The sequence below is a fragment of the Callithrix jacchus genome, chromosome 12 (genome assembly GCF_049354715.1).
Source record: "Callithrix jacchus isolate 240 chromosome 12, calJac240_pri, whole genome shotgun sequence".
Lineage (NCBI taxonomy): Eukaryota > Metazoa > Chordata > Mammalia > Primates > Cebidae > Callithrix > Callithrix jacchus.
Window position 1 is genome coordinate 31,479,037 of NC_133513.1, and position 21,746 is coordinate 31,500,782.

The 21,746-nt window shown below is 41.4% G+C and overlaps 2 protein-coding genes across 6 annotated transcripts in view; one reads left to right on the forward strand and one right to left on the reverse strand.

Moving 5' to 3' along the window:
• LOC118146076 (uncharacterized) overlaps window positions 1–5,818 on the forward strand; it is an 86,855-nt gene extending 81,037 nt beyond the window's left edge. The window contains exon 8 of the mRNA XM_078345212.1: window positions 2,529–5,818. The gene's annotated coding sequence lies outside the window, so the exon portion shown is untranslated. The remainder of the gene's footprint in view (window positions 1–2,528) is intronic.
• ZNF248 (zinc finger protein 248) overlaps window positions 1–21,746 on the reverse strand; it is an 83,084-nt gene that overhangs the window by 813 nt on the left and 60,525 nt on the right. For 3 of the 5 annotated variants that reach the window (XM_078345210.1, XM_078345207.1, XM_035267540.3), the window contains 2 exons: window positions 1,321–1,449; window positions 1,014–1,103 (listed from right to left, as the gene is read on the reverse strand). In XM_078345210.1, coding sequence (XP_078201336.1) covers window positions 1,044–1,103; window positions 1,321–1,449 — 189 coding nt within the window. In that variant the 3' untranslated portion in view covers window positions 1,014–1,043. Of the gene's footprint in view, window positions 1–1,013; window positions 1,104–1,320; window positions 1,450–3,257; window positions 3,443–21,746 lie in introns of those variants that run through there. The other 2 variants (XM_078345208.1, XM_035267542.3) reach the window with 2 other exon arrangements.

Sequence of the window (21,746 nt, forward strand, 5' to 3'; positions counted from 1 at the left end):
CAGACAGGTGTTATTCCAAGAAATTATTAGTGGAACAAACACGGGGTGAGGAGGTGGGTGAGTCCAGGTGCTGACTCTATTATAATCCCATCTTCATTCTGTATCCAGAATTCAACCACTTTGTACACTCTATCCCCTCAAACCTGGTCTAGGGCACTGGTAATTTTCCTGTCTGATCTCCTTGTTTCTATTCCCACCTCCCCTCTAAAGGACGTCTCATGGCAGTCAGCTTCCTGCTTCCTGTGTTTCTCTCCCATGAATATCTAAGTTCCATGAGATCAGGGGACTTTAATTCATCTACTTCTGAATTCCTTTCGTTAGAACCATTACTGGCATGAAGCAAGTGATCAATTAATATTGATTACATAACTGCCTAAAACAAAAGAAGTCCTTAACAATGAAGGGAAATTGGGCAACTAAGAATTGCAGAGGAAAGGAGATTAAACAAGATAAAATACTTAGGAAATATGAAGAATGAAATTCAAGGTAAAGGTAATAGGGATTAAACAGTCAAGCAAACAGAGAACACTTACGTGTTCCCTTACAGTAATATCCAGTTGTGAAGCTAGTTATCTGAGACATGCAGGCTAACTATATTTAGTCACTTCCAAACGGTTGGGGCCTCTAAAAAGAGATTACTGAAAAACACTTCAGAAATGTGTATACCTAGACCAGGTGCAGTGGCTCACACCTGTAATCCCAGCACTTTGGGAAGTCGAGGCAGGTGGATCACCTGAGAGCAGGAGTTCAAGACCAGCATGGTCAACATGGTGAAACCCTGTCTTTAAAAAAATACAAAATATTAGCTGGGCATGGTGGCGGATGCCTATAATTCCAGCTACACGGAAACTGAGGCAGGAGAATCACTTGAACCTGGGAGGTGGAGGTTACAGTGAGCCGAGATGATGCCAACACACTCTAGCCTGGGTGACAGACCAAGACTCCAAAAAGAAAACAAAACCAGATGCATATACCTAAACTGACAACCTGGGTTCTAATGTCCCCTGGGTTACCTGGGTAACACTGGCTTGTGAATCCTTTCTCTAATATCCATGCTTCTTGCTGCAACTTGAAGATCCCATCTGGTTTGGTAATGCAATACTCTGATAATGGAAATGACACAGGACACAGGAAAAATTGCCTAGCTCCAGGCAATCAGAAGAAAAAGTTAGATCCAGCTTTAGAAGCTACAGAATGAAAAGGCCCACTGGAATCATTTGATGGCAAAGTGAAAACAAATATTTCTGGTGTCCAAACCAAAATATCAATAAACTAAAAAATGACGTGCCTGATGCAGTTACTCAGAGAAGCTGTGCTTACCCAGTGAGACCAGGATGCTATAGTTCTCCAGGGATGTGAATCCCCGTATAAAGTCCTCTGTTCAGGGTCCAGTTGACTCCACTCCTCCTGGGTGAAGTTCACTGTCACATCCACAAATGAAATTGATCCCTGTAATAGCACACATCTGATCATCCTGAAGTGCTCAAAAGTAGAAGACAGAAAAGATATGTAGGAACTAATTCTTTGCCATGTTGACTGTTGAGATCATCAGAAAAACTTAAAAGGTGTTTACTATATTCTCTGTTGTATGTCATATTTTGTGGGATAAAGAAAAATAGTAAAAATACCCAGTTAATTTGCTAATTCATGCACAACACACACAGATAAAATATCTCATGTGCATGACTCTGCCCTAGTTTCTGTGGATACTAAAATACCTAAAACACTTTTTGAGCTTTTTTTTTTTAACCAGAGTCTCGCTCTGTCTCGCTCTGGAGTGCAGTGACGCAATCTCAGCTCACTGCAACCTCCGCCTCCTGGGTTCAAGCCATTCTCCTACCTCAGCCTCCCAAGTAGCTGGACTACAGGCACCCACCACCATGCCCAGCTAATTTTTCTATTTTTAGTAGAGATGGGGATTCTCCATATCTACCAGGCTGATCTCAAACTCCTGACCTCAGGTAATCTGCCCATCCTGGCCTCCCAAAGTACTCGGATTATAGGTGTGAGGCACCACACTTAGTCAAGTTTGAGCTTTATTTATATAAATTCCCCAAGCTGTTTAGGGAATGGAATTATGTGGCAATTTGTGGATTATTTCTTTAAATAAGTGGTCTCCAAAGTATCTGATGACTCACCCTGCCAGGATAAAATGTTAGCATTCACATATTTGTGATGATAGATAAGTGCATATGAATATAGATGTATACCCAGGTGGTCCATACTTTGTATAATTCTGATATGCGGGAATTTCAATTGTGACAATTCAATTAACACCAGTGTCCTAACAGCAACATAGGTCAGACTTCATCTAGCATGGTATATTATCTGTAACTGCATAAAGTACAAACTTCATTGCTAGCTCTTAAGTCCACAAATCACCACATTAATAATAGATGCACACCAAGATCAATGAGGAGACAGCAAGAGCCATGCTGAGAATTTACACATGTGAATCTTACAAGATCTCACAGAACCTGGCTGTGCAACTTTTCACTTCCTAATGGTCAATTGCATTTTTCTTTCAGAACTAATCCAGGACTAATTCAACAAATCAGAAGACGAATTGTTACCTGCCATGCTTGTTCATTGCTGTGGGAGAAATACTCAGGATATTTATTTACTTACATTCCTACTGAGTTGCTAACCCTTAGAAATCATGCTGCAGAAGATGATGGGAGTGCTTTGGGGAAAGATCTGTTTTAAGAATTGTTTTCTTCTAACTCGGTTGCTACAGAACCTGGCAGGTGACTTACCTGTTAAAAGATGGATGAGTGTTTTCTATTCCTGCTCTGCCACCTACAAACTGGGTGAGTTGACAAATTCTGGGTGAGCCTGGACAGGTTATTTATACATCCGAGAGTCAAGGTTTCTCAGCTTTGCAATGATGCAGTCACAGACACCCCTACTCTCTGCCTCTATAGGGTAAGGGTAGATAAGGCGGCAGCACATCTCTAGAGGGCCCACATCACAATGGATATGTTATGAGAGCAACTCAGAATCTGGACAAAGACCCTGGAGGCTGAATGTGGGGCATGTCGATTAAAGACTGGAGACAGAACTCCTCCAGGTATGCCCAGTGATCTCTCCTTGCACACCATAACCATATCAACCCTCCAGGATTAATATTTCCTACCAGCCTACCCCTTGCCACCACTCAGTCCACTCACCTATCTTTTCTGAAAAGTGGTCTAAATCTTTCAATATAGTGGGGAGACATTCTGGACGTGACGGCATTTACAGATTATCCCTCACTCTAAGCAGGAGGAAGAATTTCTTCAGGCTGTGTAAACTGTGAGGCTCTGTTCTTTCTGGCAGTTTTCTGCCTTTGCTCTGCAGTTGGGCTGATGACGTTCAGGAGTGATCTTCAAAGTGGGATTCCTGTTTCTAGGGCCCCTTCTTCTTACTTCAGAAGAACTGCTTTCTTCCAAGGAGCTGAAATCTACGCTCAAAGGACAAAATCATTTTACTCAGAAGCTTCGCTCGAGGTTCCAAATCTCAAAAAATTTCCTTGTCTAAACTCTTATGGCGCTGACTATGCTGAAGGCTGGACAGTGCAGGAGTCCAAGCAACACAGTCATGCAGCCTGACCCAAGGGCTTGGAGATGCTGAGAACCCCCAGAATACATGACTGCAAGGAGAGACTCAGCCGCCCCCACCCACTTCAGTATGATTTCAAAAACACAAGATGGTTTTAGGCAGGGTGGTCTACCCTGGTCTCGTGACCTTGACCATTTCACTTGAACCCTCGGACCCTCAGTTTTCTTGTTTGTCAAGATGGAAAACAGTCACATAAAGGTTGTTATAAGGACTAAGTAAAAAAGCTAACGAGGGGAACAAAGTATCTTCCAAACACCTTATCAGCTGAGGTTAACTACTAAGCTCTTTGCCAAATGTTTTACATATGCCAAAATGTGAAACTCAGAACCACACCACGTGGCACAAATTATTGGTGGGATGCACTATACAAAATGGCCTTACTCTGGTTGAGAGCTCTAAACTGGAGTTGGGAAGTCATTCTAAGGGCTGCCTGCACATCCTGCAAAACTGCAGGAAAAAAAGTGGTGGTGGGGAGCTTGCCTTGAATCTTTGAAATGGGCCAAACTGCAACGGCCACAACATTCCGGAAGACAGCTGAATTTCGCCAGCGCAGCAACTCCTGAACAGTAACAACCAATGAACTATGGACTCAGGTACTAAACCACCTGCTTCCACCAACGGATTATTCCTTCAAAACTTGCGTAAACGAGGGGACGACTCAAGATGGCGCTGTGAGAACAACCCAGGATTGAGGCTCTCGCTGGATGCGCGGAGTAGGTGAGTCAGGGACGCATTTCCAGAAGGACCTTTGTTGCCCACAGAACGGGGAAATTCCCAGATATAAAACAAACGCGGGATGCCAGCCAGAGATCTTGACTGGTGTAGCCAGCAGCCGGTGGGGCTGCGGCCCGCGCCGGAGCGCAGAGGCGCTCCACAGAGGTCCGCACAAAAGCGCACTGTTCTGGGTGCCCTGTTGAACTGGCAACCTGAGACCTGAGAGGGCTGAACTTGAGACTGAACGGGACTTGAACAGTGAGCCAGCCCAGGACAAAGCGTTAGGGGTAGCGCAGTGCGACAAACAAAACGGGATTCCAAACGCTCGCTGTTAGGAGGTTACCTTAAGGCGCAGCTCCGTGCGGGAGGGGCGTCTGCCATTACCAAGGCAATCAGCCCCTACTGAGGTACACGCCCATTGCTGACGCAGCCTGCCATTGCCGAGGCAACCCGGTACAACAGAGAGACTCTGCCGCAGGGCGGAGCCCGCGGCTGCAGGGCGGAGCCCGCGGCTGCAGGGCGGAGCCCGCGGCTGCAGGGCGGAGACCGCAGAAACAGGGTAAACCTCACACCAGCAGGGCAGAGCCCTGGCAGGACAAGACTGCCTCCTAGCTGGGCAGGACAACCCGGCAGACACTCAAAGATAAAGCACCAACCCCTTCAGAAAGAGCAGCTGAGGAAAAAAAGGGCTTTTTTTGAGTTGTGTTGCAGCAGAACTAAACATAGCAGCCTAACAGCCCTGAATGAACATCAGAGCTCACAGCTCAGCACTTGAGCTACTATAAAGTACGGACTGTCTCCTCAAGCAGCTCCCTGACCCCTCTATATCCAAAAGACTGACATTTGGCAGACATCATTCTGGGAAAAAGATAGCAGAAAAAGAAACTGGTAGTATCCCTACTGTTCCGCAGCTGCTATAGGTGTACCCCAGGCAAGCAGGGCCTGGAGTGGACCTCTGCAGTCGTACAGCAAAGGGGCTAGACTGGTAGAAGGAAAACCAAGTAACAGAAATACTTCATCATCAACAATCTGGGGGTCCACCCAGAGACCCAATCGAAAAGTCAGCAACTACACAAACGACAGGTGGATAAATCCACAAAGATGGGAAGAAACCAGCGAAAAAAGGAGGAAAACACCCGAAACCAGAACACCTCGCCTCCTAGAAAGGAACAAAACTCCTCACCAGCAAGGGAACAAAGCTGGATGGAGAATGACTGTGACGAAATGACGGAATTAGACTTCAGAAGGTGGATAGTGAGAAACTTTTGTGAGCTAAAAGAACATGTTTCAAATCAATGCAAAGAAACTAAGAACCTTGAAAAAAGATTCGAGGAAATGATAACAAGAATGGATAACTTAGAGAGGAATATGAATGAATTAAAGAAGATGAAAAACACAATACGAGAACTTTGCGAAGCATGCACAAGTTTCAATAGCCGAATTGACCAAGCAGAAGAAAGAATTTCAGAAGTCGAAGATCAACTCAATGAAATAAAACAAGAAACCAAGATCAGAGAAAAAAGCGCAAAAAGGAATGAACAAAGTCTCCAAGAAATGTGGGACTATGTGAAGAGACCTAACCTACGTTTGATAGGTGTACCAGAATGTGACGAAGAGAATAAATCCAAGTTTGAAAATACTCTTCAGGACATCATCCAGGAAAATTTCCCCCACCTAGCAAGACAGGCCAACACTCAACTGCAGGAAATACAGAGAACACCACAAAGATATTCCGCAAGAAGAGCAACCCCAAGGCACATAATCGTCAGATTCAACAAGATTGAAATAAAGGAGAAAATACTAAGGGCAGCCAGAGAAAAAGGTCGGGTCACCCACAAAGGAAAGCCCATCAGACTCACAGCAGATCTCTCGGCAGAAATTCTGCAAGCCAGAAGAGAGTGGGGGCCAATATTCAACATCCTTAAAGAAAAGAACTTTCAACCCAGAATTTCATATCCAGCCAAACTGAGCTTCAGAAGTGAAGGAAAAATAAAATCCTTTGCAAACAAGCAAGTACTCAGAGATTTTGTCACCACCAGGCCTGCTTTACAAGAGCTCCTGAAAGAGGCACTACACATAGAAAGGAACAACCAGTACCAGCCATTCCAAAATCACACTAATTGCTAAAGAGCATCAACATAATGAAGAATCTACAACAACTAACGGGCAAAACAGCCAGCTAGCATCAAAATGGCAGTATCAAATTCACACATAACAGTACTAACCCTAAATGTAAATGGACTAAATGCACCAATCAAAAGACACAGACTGGCAAATTGGATAAAAATCCAAAACCCATCAGTGTGCTCTATCCAGGAAACCGATCTCACATGCAAGGATACACAAAGGCTCAAAATAAAGGGATGGAGGAAGATTTACCAAGCAAATGGACAGCAAAAAAAAAAAGCAGGAGTTGCAATTCTCATCTCTGATAAAATAGACTTTAAAGCAACAAAGATCAAAAGAGACAAAGAAGGCCATTACATAATGGTAAAAGGATCGATAAAACAAGAAGAGCTAACGATCCTAAACATATATGGACCCAACACAGGAGCACCCAGATACATAAGGCAATTTCTAAATGACTTACAAAGAGACTTAGACTCCCACACAATTATAGTGGGAGACTTTAACACTCCACTGTCAATATTAGACATATCAACCAGACAGAAAATCAACAAGGATATCCAGGGCTTGAACTCAGACCTGGAGCAAGCAAACCTGATAGACATTTACAGAACTCTCCACCCCAAATCCACAGAATATACATTCTTCTCAGCACCACATCACACCTACTCTAAAATTGACCACATAATTGGAAGCAAAGCACTGCTCAGCAAATGCAAAACAACTGAAATCATAACAAACAGCCTCTCAGACCATAGTGCAATCAAGTTAGAACTCAGAATTCAGAAACCAACCCAGAACCGCACAGCTTCATGGAAACTGAAAAACTGGCTCTTGAATGATGACTGGATAAACAACGAAATGAAGGCAGAAATAAAGAAGTTCTTCGAAACCAACGAGAACAAAGACACAACATGCCAGAATCTCTGGGACACATTTAAAGCAGTCTCTAGAGGAAAGTATATAGCAATAAGTGCCCATATGAGAAGAATGGAGAGATCCAAAATTGACACCCTATCGTCAAAATTGAAAGAGCTAGAGGAGCAAGATCAAAAAAACTCAAAACCAAGCAGAAGACATGAAATAACTAAGATCAGAGCTGAACTGAAGGAGATTGAGACACGAAAAACCCTCCAAAAAATCAATACATCCAAGAGCTGTTTTTTTTAAAAGATCAACAAAATAGACAGACCACTATCTAGATTGATTAAAAAGAAAAGAGAGAACAACCAAATAGATGCAATAAAAAATGATAAAGGGGAAATCACCACAGATTCCACAGAAATTCAAACCATCATCAGAGAATATTACAAACAACTCTACGCACATAAGCTAGCAAACCTGGAAGAAATGGATAAATTTCTGGACTCCTGTGTCCTCCCAAGCCTAAACCAGGAGGAAGCTGAAACTATGAATAGACCAATAACAAGGGCAGAAGTCGAGGCAGCAATTAAGAGCCTACCACACAAAAAAAGCCCAGGTCCAGACGGGTTCACAGCCGAATTCTACCAGACACACAAAGAGGAGCTGGTACCATTCCTTCTGAAACTATTCCAAATAATCCAAAAAGAGGGAATCCTTCCCAAATCATTCTATGAGACCAATATCATCCTGATACCAAAACCCAGCAGAGACCCAACAAGAAAAGAAAACTTCAGGCCAATATCCATGATGAACATAGATGTGAAAATCTTCAATAAAATATTGGCAAGCCGATTGCAACAGCAAATCAAGAAACTTATCCATCATGATCAAGTAGGATTCTTCCCGGGGATGCAAGGCTGGTTCAACATACGCAAGTCTATAAATGTAATTCACCACATAAACAGAACCATAAACAAAAACCACATGATTATCTCAATTGACACAGAGAAGGGATTTGACAAAATTCAACAGCCCTTTATGCTAAAAACCCTCAATAAACTCGGTATCGATGGAACATATCTCAAAGTAATAAAAGCTATTTATGACAAACCAACAGCCAATATCATACTGAATGGGCAAAAACTGGAAGCATTCCATTTGAAATCTGGCAGTAGACAAGGATGCCCTCTTTCACCACTCCTATTCAATATAGTACTGGAAGTTCTAGCCATAGCAATCAGGCAAGAAAAAGAAATAAAGGGTATTCAAATAGGAAAGGTGGAAGCCAAATTGTCTCTATTTGCAGACGACATGATAGTATACCTAGAAGACCCCATCGCCTCAGCCCAAAAACTCCTGAAACTGATAAGCAACTTCAGCAAAGTCTCAGGATATAAAATCAATGTGCAAAAATCACAAGCCTTCCTCTACACCAATAACAGACTTAAAGAAAGCCAAATCAAGAATGAACTGCCATTCACAATTGCTACAAAAGAATAAAATACCTTGGAATACAACTCACAAGGAACGTAAGGGACCTCTTCAAGGAGAACTACAAACCACTGCTCAACGAAGTCAGAGAGGACACAAACAGATGGAGAAACATTCCATGTTCATGGTTAGGAAGAATTAATATCATGAAAATGGCTATACTGCCCAAAGTAATTTACAGAATCAATGCTATACCCATCAAGCTACCATCGACTTTCTTCACAGAACTGGAGAAAACCACCACGAACTTCATATGGAACCAAAAAAGAGCCCACATAGCCAAGTAAATTCTAAGCAAAAAGAACACAGCGGGCGGCATCACACTACCGGATTTCAAACTATACTACAAGGCTACAGTAATCAAAACAGCATGGTACTGGTACCAAAACAGAGATATAGACCAATGGAACAGAACAGAGGCAACAGAGGCAACACAACATATCTACAACCACACAATCTTTGATAAACCTGTCAAAAACAAGCAATGGGGAAAGGATTCCCTGTTCAACAAATGGTGTTGGGAAAACTGGCTAGCCATGTGCAGAAAGCAGAAACTGGACCCCTTCCTGACACCTTACACTAAAATTAACTCCAGATGGATTAAAGACTTAAACATAAGACCCGGCACAATAAAAACCCTAGAAGGAAATCTAGGCAAAACTATCCAGGACATAGGAGTAGGCAAGGACCTCATGAAGAAAACACCAAAAGCATTGGCAACAAAAGCCAAAATAGACAAATGGGACCTAATGAAACTCCACAGTTTCTGCATGGCAAAAGAAACAGTCAATAGAGTGAATCGGCAACCAACAGAATGGGAAAAAATGTTTGCAGTTTACCCATCTGACAAAGGGCTGATATCCAGAATTTACAAAGAACTCAAACAGATTTACAGGAAAAAAACAAACAAGCCCATTCAAAAGTGGGCAAAGGATATGAACAGACACTTTACGAAAGAAGACATATATGAGGCCAACAATCATATGAAAAAATGCTCATCGTCACTGGTCATCAGAGAGATGCAAATCAAAACCACACTGAGATACCATCTCACGCCAGTTAGAATGGCGATCATTAAAAAATCTGGAGACAACAGATGCTGGAGAGGATGTGGAGAAAAAGGAACACTTTTACACTGTTGGTGGGAGTGTAAATTAGTTCAACCACTGTGGAAGTCAGTGTGGCGATTCCTCAAGGCCTTAGACATAGAAATTCCATTGGACCCAGCAATCCCATTACTGGGTATATATCCAAAAGGCTATAAGTCATTCTACTATAAGGACACATGTACACGAATGTTCATTGCAGCACTGTTTACAATAGCAAAGACTTGGAATCAACCCAAATGCCCATTGATGATAGACTGGATTGGAAAAATGTGGCACATATACACCATGGAATATTATGCTGCAATCAGAAATGATGAGTTTGTGTCATTTGTAGGGACATGGATGAATCTGGAGAACATCATCCTCAGCAAACTGACACAAGAACAGAAAATGAAACACCGCATATTCTCACTCATAGGTGGGCGATGAAAAATGAGAATGCATGGACACAGAGAGAAGAGTACTAAACACTGGGGTCTATTGGGGGGAAATGGGGAGGGCCAGTGGGAGTGGGAGGTGGGGAGGGATAGCCTGGGGAGAAATGCCAAATGTGGGTGAAGGGGAGAAAGAAAGCAAAACACACTGCCATGTGTGTACCTATGCAACTGTCTTGCATGTTCTGCACATGTACCCCCAAACCTAAAATGCAATTTAAAAATTTTAAAAAAAACTTGCGTAAACACCCTCAGTTCCTTTTGATTTTCTCCCTGCTTCCCTCCCTCTCTTCGGAACACAATTTAGCTTCCAGCCTAACGCGTCTCTCGAATCGTAATTTGTAAAACCCAGTAAAACGCCTTGCTTTACTGCACTGCGCTGGTCTTTGACTCTTCTTGGTAGACATATTAACAGCCTCCGTCTACAGGTGAGGACTCCTCGTCCTACGCAGGTCCATCCTCTGGCCTTAGTGACTAATTCACACCCAGCTCAGCCTGGAGGCAAAGGTCGCCCCTCTCCAGGGCCAAGGCGTTAAGCACCTCGCGCGGGGCCTGGACGTGCGTGCACGTGCCCGCTCTCGCAAGCCCCGGCCGCCCTCCGCCTCACGGGGATGCCCCACCCCGGCTCCCACTGCCCCAGAGCCACGTGGGACCCTGGCCCCAGCCTAACTCTCCTCCGGCACCCGGGCACCTGAGCGGTGTCACTCAAGACGGTAGGACTAGACTTCCCTTAAGCCGTGGTGCCGCGCGCTCTGCCCCGAGGGAGGGTCTGAAGCGCCTCCCCTGAAGCGCGGGGGTTGCTTCCCCACTTTGCCTGGGACTCTGTCTCTCCTCACTGCAAGAGACTGCAAAACACCGCAAAACGCAGTTGTTGTGGACTATTCGGGACTCGTGAACTGCGGGGATGTGATGGTTAATTCATCCCTTGTAATGTACTGGGTTTGATAGTGTGCTTTCAAAATTCTTGTCTACCCAGACCCTAAAATGTGCTTTTATTTCAAGAAGGGTCCTGGAATATAGGCCTACCATGTCGTGTTTGATGGTATATCCAGATGTCTATGGTCTTTACCCGCGTGGCTCAGGTCTGATCAGCCGGACCTAACATCTGTTCATGCCACCGATATTCATTGTGAAGGGCCCTTTTCCATGGGAGCCCACATGGGTGATAGAGGTAAGGATCCTGGACTCTCTGCTGTCATAATGTATCACCCGACAGGGTTTAGGGCTTGTTCCTGCTGCCAAGTCTTGGATCACTTGCCATCTTGTTGGCTGTTGCCTATGAGTCAGTAAAAATATAGCAAGATGCATTTGAAGGGGTGCCATCCAGGACAAGCCCCATGGCCCACAACTCTGCCCATTGGTTGGAGTTTTCTTATTTGTGTAAAGTTTGTAAGTTTTCTCTGTAGGTGCACAGCCATAATACCTCAGTACACCCCTCAGCCTTTAATTTATCTAATCTGTTAGCCCAGTCTGGCCTCCTCGCGGACATCAGTGTACCAGCACAACACAGATTCCAACTTCTGGGCTACCTGCCCCAGAGAAAGTTACTGGCTGCCTTCCATGTATATGGAAGGTTTGATTGATGCCTAGGTGAATCTAGTTTGTACATTGATCAGACACTAATATTTGTAGCTCTAAAGGCTTATTAGAACCGATTGGCCTTAGTGGGAGAGCAGTCTGTAGAGCCTGCTGAACAGTGAAGCACTCCTGTCTCTACCAACTCTTTATTAAGAGTTACATTTCTTGACTGACATTACACGGCTGGGCTATGGAAGACTGCCTGTGCATTTGTCCCAGTACCCATTGCAATTGTGTAATTTCTACACTGGGAACATCCTTCACAATTTAAAGAAGTATTACACATAATGCAAAGATCAATGTTTACAATACATTTAGCATTATCAGTTATAGACACGTGAGTATATGGATGTCCATTAAATATTACCTGGTTCAAATAAGAACACATGGACACTGGGAAGGGAACATCACACACTGGGGCCTGTTAGGAGGTGGGGGCATGAGGGGAGGGATAGCAGGGGGTGGGGGTATTGGGGAGGGATAACATTAGGAGAAATACCTAATGTAGATAACAGGGGGATGGATGCAGCAAACCACCATGCTATGTGTATACCTATGTAATAATCCTGCACAATCTGCATATGTACCTCAGAACTTAAAGTATAATAAAAAATATATATTACCTGGTTCAGTTTCAAAGGCTAGAACAGCAAAACTCACCTGAAAAATTCAGTGTAGTCAATGTATCAGGAGTATGTGCAGCCAACCATCGTGCCACCAACTGTTGTCTTGCCTCTAGCCCTATGCCCCACACCATTGTATTTTGGAAACAGATTATTTGTTTTTTTGAGTTTTACAGGTTTGTAGACAGAAATGAATTTTACTCCAGGATGTACCATACTAAGTCTTACCCATAACTAAGATGATTTATAAGATTAGATTTGGGAGTTTTTGAATTGATTATATTTAGATGTTTGAGTTAGTTAATGCTGTAATGGGTTTAAGATTTGGGGGCATATTGGGATGAGGTGAATATATTTTGCACATAGGAAAGATGTGAATTTTAGCAGGGGTTGGGAGGACAGAGGGTAGGTTGTTGTAGGTCAAATTGTGTCCTCTCGAAAGGACAAGTTCAAGTCCTAACATATGGTATCTGTGAATATAACTTTATTTGAAAATAGGGTATTTTCAGATGTAATCAAGTTAAAATGAGGTCACAGTGGATTAAGTAGGCCCTTTTCTAATGACTGGTGTCCTTATAAGGTGAGGGAAATGTAGACTCACAGACACATTGGAGGATAACACCTGATATGCAGGCAGAGATAGGAGTGATGTGTCTACAAGCCAAGGAATGCTAAGGATTGCCGGCAACAACCAGAAGCTAGGAAGAGGCAAGAGAGGATTCTCCCAAGCAGGCTTCAGAAAGAACATGGCCCTGGCAATGTTCCTTACAGGCAATTATGCCTGTAACTTCATCACTTTGGGAGTCCAAGGCAGGCAGATCACCTGAGGTCGGAGTTCAAAACCACCCTGACCAACATGGAGAAACCCCATCTCTACTAAAAATACAAAATTAGCTAGACATGGTGGTACATGCCTGTCATCCCAGCTACTTGGGCAGCTGAGGCAGAAGAATCGCTTAAACCCGGAAACCTGGGAGGCAGACGTTGCAGTGAGCCAAGATTGCACCATTGCACTCCAGCCTGGGCAACAAGAGCAAAACACCATCTCAAAATAAATAAATAAATAAATAACAAACATGGCCCTACCGTGTTCTAGAGGCTTACAGGCTAGCCTCCAGAACTGTGAGAGAATAAATTTCTATTGTTTAAGCCCCCCAATTTTAGGTACTTTGTCATGGCAACCCCAGGAAACTAATGCAAATGACAAAGGGACTCCAGGGCATATAGCTTGGGTCACCAAACCTGGAAGACCCTAGCAAATAGACCATACAGACACACTACCCTCTTCTTGAGGATACTACCAGCATTGACTGTGCTAGAAATGTTTTCTGGGTGTGGCACAACAATTCCTATCTACATGGCAGATACAGACCTTACCACTCAAGAATTCCTCCCAAATGGACCATGTCACACACTTAAATTTCTAAACATAACTAGCCAAAAAATGATGCCACCTTTGCAGCCAAGAATACCTAGCAATGGACTATTCTCTGGAGCATTCACTGGTCTTATCATGCCTCATCTTATTCCAAAGAAACAGTTACCATTAAGAAATTAAAAATGGTACTGTTAAAGGAGAGCATAAAAAGCTGAGCAGACAGCTAAGACTCTCACTAGAGCACACACTTAAGACAAAAAGTATGCATTATAAATATGGCACTTTCCCAAAGGAATGTTCCTCCTTTAGATAGAACTATGAGATTTAATTATGACATTGGGCGAAGAAGGGAAGAAGAGGTCCCGACTAGCTGTTTGAGTTCCAAACCACATAATTAATCCTTCTTACTCTCCATTTTCCTCTCACATACCTCTGGGAAACTTGGCTGCAGGAACCTATCAGTGGCAAAAAAAAGCTGACGGGTGGGAGACTCTAGCCTGGTGCTTCTCTTACCACCTGGTTATGCTTGCCGTGCCTGCAAAGTTATGGATATTTTCAACAATCTTCATAGGTATGAAGGACAACATGGAAGGTGGATCCTAGTTGGAAGGGTCCAACATGGAAGGTGAGCCCTACATATCAGAGGGCAGATGTTCCAGGATGACATAGGAATAAAACACTGAATAGTTGGATGGTAGATGTGATTAAATGAGATGTTAAATTATAAGAGTGGGGGGAAAAGGTGAAGTGGTTGCCTTTGGGAATTGGTTATTCTGATCATGTAGTTATGGAAAAAGAACAACACTGGCTCTTGGGGAAGAAGTACCTTAGAAACTAGGAGGTCAGGGTTGGTGGGAGAGACTATTAAATTCCCTTGGCTCTTGCTGTGATTTGAATGTGTCCCCCAAAAAGTGCCTGTGTTAGAAGCCTAATGCCCAATGTAACAGTACCACAAGGTGAGAATGTTAAGAGATAATAGGGTCATGAGGCTCTGCTCTCCATAAATGCATTAATCCATAGATGGGTTAATGGATTAATGAATTAATGGGTTATTGGATTAATGGATTATCACGAAGTGACTTAGTTATCACAAGAGTGATCTGTTATTAAAAGCCAGGCTGGCCTTCTTTCATGAGCCCCCTTGTCATGCAATGTACTTTATCACCTTGGTACTCTACAGGGAGTTCCCACCAGCAAGAAAATCCTCACAAGATACAGCCCTTTTACTTCCCAGCCTCCAGAACTGTAAGAAATAAATTTCATATATATGTATGATCTATCTTAGGTATTCAGTTACAGCAACAGAAAACAGATTAAGACAGCACTCACCTGCTAAACACATTGCCTGGCCCATCATCTTAGAATCTTTTGGTAACCTTGTTCCAGACTTTTACCACTGCCCTCAACTTAACTGTTAGATACTATTTCACTGGGGAACCTTAAAACTAAGGACAGCTGATTTGAGAGGTAGCTGGCTGACACCCAAGATAACAGAATAAGACTAATTTTCTCTACCATCATATGGTTCTCTTTGGCCTTATCATATTATTGCTGGTACCCTGTAATTTCCCTGCATTCTCTAAGGGGAGTATATTAGTCCGTTTTCACACTGCTAAGACATACCCGAAACTAGGAAGAAAAAGAGGTTTAACTGGACTTACAACTCCACATGGCTGGTGAGGCCTCTGAATCATAGTGTGAGATGAAAGTAACTTCTTACGTGGTGGCAGCAAGAGAAAAATGAGGAAGATGCAAAACTGGAAACCCTTGACAAAACCATCAGATCTCATGAAACTTATTCATTACCACAAGAACAGTATGGGGGAACTGCCCCATGATTCAAATTATCTCCCACGAGGTCCCTCCCGCAACACATGGGAATTATGGGAGTACAATTCAAGATGAGGCTTGTGTGGGGACACAGAACCAAACCATATCAAGGAGGAAAAAGAACTCCCTTTTACACTTTTTCCAGACCATAACACTGCTGTGATTGATGTTAGGTCATCCTCAACCTGACTGTGCTGAAAAAAACTTAATAGCTGTTTCTTTGTATATTTTAGAAAGTAGCACCCCTTCTCAGATCCTTTCTAGTACCAAAGATCCCTCACATTATAATCCCAAATTTTATAGACTTCTAAGAAATGGACCCTGAACCCAAGACAACAGAAGCTGTTACAGAGGCTGATACAACCAAAAATAAACTTTCTAGTGTGGTGATGGCCAATCACATTACCCTGGATTTCCTGCTGGCCAGATATGACAGGGTATGTGTAATTTCCAAAACTTCTTGCTTTATTTGGATTAGTGAACCACAGAAAGTGAAAAAAATGGACCCACCTTAAAGAGAAGCAGTATGGCTCTATGCAGTTAATCTCAATGGCATATGCAATAATTTACATGGCTTGACTCGGGATAGGGAGCCTGGATGCAGTCTTCCCTCCAATTTACCATCCAGGTGGCATTTATAGTAGTGACCACACTCATCTAATATTACAAAAGGAAAAGAAATGCTCAGATAAGTCCTGATAAAATGTTGACCTTTTACTTCAGGCTGATCCTTAGGGTCAGAGAAATACTAATAAGTGAAGGAATACCCAGCACAGAGCCAATCTACATAGACAGGAGAAGATGTGTTCACATTTTCCTCTTTTTTGTGGTGGAGAAGGAGGACTGTTTCAGCTCCTCACATTCAAGGAAAGTTCTGAGTATGAGATAAAGTAACAGAAACTTTAGTGATTATACATGACAAGCAACAGTCTTTGCAAAAATTGCTTGAAAAACTCTCAAAACAAATGGACTATATAGCCTCCAATGATCAACCATGTGGAACAGAGGAGAATCTAATTTCCAAAGTTACCACATAATAATAGTCAAATGCCCAATATTCAACAACAACCAAAAAATACAAAGGGACAGAGACACATGGTTTTTTCAAAGGAGAAAAACAAGTTGATGAAAACCATCTCTAAGGAAGTCTCAACATAAAATTCACAATAATTTTTTAAAATAATTTAAAGCAAATGCTTAAATATGTTCAGAGAACAAGGGGAAGCCATGGGCAAAGAACTAAGAGAAACCAGGAAGACAATATGTAAAAAATAGAGTATCAACAAAGAGATAAAAACTATAGTCTGGGCGTGGTGGCTCATGCCACCATGCAATTTGGAAGTCGGAGGCAAGAGGATCACTTGAGTCCAGGAGTTCAAGACCAACCTGAGCAATATAGTGGAACCTCATCTCTAAACACACATACACACACACAAAATTGAAAAATAATTAACCAGGCACATGGTGGCACATGCCTGTAGTACCAGCTATTCAGGAGGCTGACACTGAAGGACTGCTTGACCCCAGGAGGTTGAGGCTGCAGTGACCTGTGATTGCACCACTCCAGCCTAGGTGATAGAGGGAGGAGGACGAGAAAAAGGAGGAGGAGGAAAATGAAGAGGAGAAGGAGGAGGAGGAAGAGGAAGAAGAAGAAAAAATTCTGGGGCTGGAAAGCACATAACTGAACTAAAAAAATTCACTAAAGGAGTATAAGACCATATTCAAGCAAATAGAATAATCAGAAAACATGAAGATAGAACAATAGAATTATTGACCTGACAGGGGAAAAAAAGAATGAAGGGGATTGGAGATCAAGATACACATCATGGGGCCCCAGAAGCAGAAGAGAAAGTGGTAGAAGGATTTTTTGAAGAATTAATGGCTGCAAACTCTCCAACTTTGATGAAATACATAAACCTACAATTCCAAGAAGCTCAACAAACTCCAAGTAGAATAAACACAAAAGGCCCACATGAGGGCACATTACAGATAATCTATGACTTATAATGCTTTGACTTACAATTTTTCAATCTATTGATGGTGCAAAATTAATACACATTCAGTAGAAACCATACTTCAACATAGTATTTAATAAATTACATGAGATATTCAATACTTTATTATAAAATAGGCTTTATGTGAGTGATTTTGCCCAACTGTAGGATAATGTAAGGGTTCTCAGAACATTCAAAGTGGCTAGGATAAGCTAAAATAATGAGGTTAGCTGCATTAAATGTATTTTCAACTTACAGTATTTTCCATTTATAATGAGTTTATCAGGACACAACCCCAATATGAGTTGAAGAATATCTGTATAATCAAATGTCAAAAGACAAAGACAAAGAAAGTATCCTGAATGAATCAAGACAGAAGCAACTCTTTGCATATAAGAGATAATCAATAACATTTTTAATCAGAAATTTTAAAGACCAGAAGGCAATGGGATGATGCTTTAAAGTACTGAAAGGGGAAATAATCAATCAGGAACTCTTTATGTGGCAAACCTGTCCTTCAAAAGTAAGAGAAAATTTAAAATTTTCTAGATATCAAAAGTGAAAGGATTTCATGACCACTAGACCTGTCTTAAAAGAAATGGTAACAGGAGTCTTTGCAATGAAAGATTGCAAATGAAAAAAAAAGGTAAGCCATAACTCAACACCACATAAAGATATAAAATGTCCCAGGAAAGGAAAATACATTGGCAAATATAAAAGCCAATATTAATATAATTTTATTAATTTAAAAATTAAAATTAATATAACTTTACTTTGTAACTCCACTTTTTATTTTAAGAAGGATTTAAGAAAATAATGTATAAATAATTATAGATCTGCTGTTGGCCACACAATGTACAAAGATGTAATTTGTGACTTCAAAAATCAATACCATACAAAGAGGGAGATGATGCTGTATCTGAGTAGATTTTTTAATGAAATGGAAGCTAAATTGGCATATATTTGAACTAAATTTTTATAAATTTAGAATGTTATATGTAATACCAATAGCAACCACAAAGAAAACATATACAGAATATACATAAAAGGAAATGAGAAAGGAATCAAAACATGTCATTACAAGACACTAATCGAGGAAATGGGGGACAATAAAAGCTTCAAGACATACAGAAAACAAATAGCAAAGTCACAGAAATTGGTTCTTCCTTATCAGTAATGGCTTTAAATGTAAATGGATTAAACTCTCCAATCAAAAGTCAGAGATTGGCAGAAGAGATTTCTTACTTTAAATTTAATGAAACAAATTGGTTTAAGTTGAAAGGATAAAAAAAGATATTCTGTGCAAGTAGTAACTAAAAGTGAGCTGGGGTGGCTTAACTAATATCAGACGAAATAGACCTTAAGAAACTGTTACAAGAAAGGACATTACATGTTGATAAAAGGGTATTAAGAAGAATAACAATTATAAACATAGGTGCACAAAATATTAGTGCCCCCAGATGTATGAAAAATTTTAAGAAAACCTAAGTAAGTGTAAAGACAGTCTGTGTTCATAAATTAGGAGATTTAATGTTGTTAAAATGGCAATACTTCTAAAAGTGATCTACAGACCTAATGCAATCTGTCAAAATTCTCATGACTTTTTTTGAGAAATGGAGAAGCCAATTCTCAAATTCATATGTAATTTCAAGTGGTCCCAGGTGGGCAAAATAATATTGGGGAAAAAAACACAAAAAAAAATTGGAGTACTCACACTTCCTGATCTCAAAACTTACCACAAAGCTACAATAATCAAAATAGTGTGGTAGTGGCATGGGAATAAACAAATTGACCAATGGAATAAAATTGAGAGTCCCATAAACCAATTTATGGGCACCTGATTTTCCACAAAGGTGCCAAGGACATTCAAAAAGGAAAGAATAATGTTTTCAATAAATGCTGTTAGAACAACTGGATGTCCATATGCACAATGAAGCTGAACCTCTCTCATAACATGCACATATTACCTCAAAATGGATATATGACCTAAATATAGAAGATAAAGCCACGATACTTTTAGAATGAAATATAGGGGTAAATCTTCATGATTTTGGATTTGGCAATGTGGTCTTATATAGGGCACCAAAGGTGCAACCAGCCAAAGGAAAAAAATAAAATAAGATTTTTGTCAAAGTTAAAAACTTTTGTGCATCAAATGGTATCAATAAAGTAAAAAGACAAGAGACAATTCACTTCCCAAAATACTTAGCTTACACAATAAAAAAGGGTCAAGAATGGATGGATTGACATTAGGTGGTGTAATGGAAAAATAATAACCATCTTTCACCCAGTTTTCATACTTGAATCAGTTCTGAGACCCAGAGTTTATAGATACAAGGGAAGAAGAACCTTCTTGAGGGCTTCCCAAAGCCATACCAAGTATATACAATAGCTAGTCTCTTAATATTTCTCTGAAAGAGACTTCTACTTCTATGCATTTACTAGAGGAACAGTATACTGGCAAAAAAGGAGTATTCGATCTTTGGAATGTTTATATTCAGAGTATAATCTGACTGATACCAGGGAACCCAAAATGCCACCATTACGAATGGTATGAATGTACAAAGGCCAGATGTTTGAGTTCTCATCCAAGTCCATCTTAAAGTCCACAGTATACAGACATGTCCTGCGGTCTTTTACTCAGCCCATGAGTGAATAATTATAACGATAAACTTATCAGGCAGCAGACCCTTCACACTGCCTCCTGGACTTGTAGAGCAAAAGCCATTAATTGTAGGAAAGGCTAGTGGTGCCAATTATGATTTCCTTTTGCCTGGCTAACTTGGTAAATCAGAAGCAATATCAATCCCAGAAGGGTAATAATCATAGTTGTGCTAGTTGCGCTTTTACTAGAAAAAAAATAGCAATATTGTCTTGTCCTAGTCTTGTTCATTCTCTTGCCCTCTGTCAGTGTAGTACACAGTGAGTTCCACAAAACAACATCCTGGCCGCTACATGGATGGCACATTAATGGAACCTGCTGAGGAAGAAGTGGCAAATACTCTGCTTATTTTGGTAAGAAAAGTGTTTGGTAGAGATTGAGAAAAAAAAAAAATCAGCATTTTGGTGTCTGGGACAAGGTTAGACACTCCCTCCCTGCCACCGCCGGCAATGTTAAGATCAAGTTTTACACAACTTGCATCTCCTGCCACTAAAAAAAAGGAAAAGTATTTGGAAAGTCTCTTTATACATGGGGAAACACCAACTACACTTGAGAATATTGTTTTGTCCCACTTACTGGGTGACTTGGAAGAAGGCCAGTTTTTAGTGGGGCCCAGAGCAGAAAAGGGTTTCATAGCAGGTTCCATCTGTTGTCCTTCATCAATGGCACAAGGTTAGAACTCCACACTGTGTGGGGTTCTGACAAGCCAAGATAGACCAGTCATTGCACAATCCCCTAGGATTCTGAGGCAAAACCATGCCATCTGCAGCAAAGAACCTCTCATTGTTTCAAAAGCAGCTCCTGTGTACTACTGGATCCTAGTACAAACTGAGGAGCTAACTTAGTGTAATCTAGTGACTGTGTGACTACAGATGCCCATGGTGGGGGGTTACTGTCAGACTCACACCAAACCATAAAACAGGCAGGGAAACAACAGTCTATTGTGCAACAAAAATGGTACAGTGGGAATTGGGCCTAAATAGTTCTCAGCAACTTAAGTAACTTATACAAATAGATGACCCATAGCACTTATCTCTGTCATATGACTACCTCTACTTCAATTCATATGGAGAGTTCAATGAAGATCTTTCTCTCTCTGTCAAGAATGAACACCCTGTGGGAGTACTCCCTGTGAAAGAGTATCAGAGGAAAATCCTGGGCCTGGTTTCTCACATTGGTTTCTTCCATTACCACTAAAATTCCACTCAGGAATGTCCCTGAAAGAAGTTGGTGTTGGGGAAATCCTCCCAATGAGCAGGGCTTCAAATTACACAGTTGTTTATTATTATTTGTGGCAAGAAAAGTGAGCTAAGGTAATACCCAGATTCTGAAAGACTGGCAA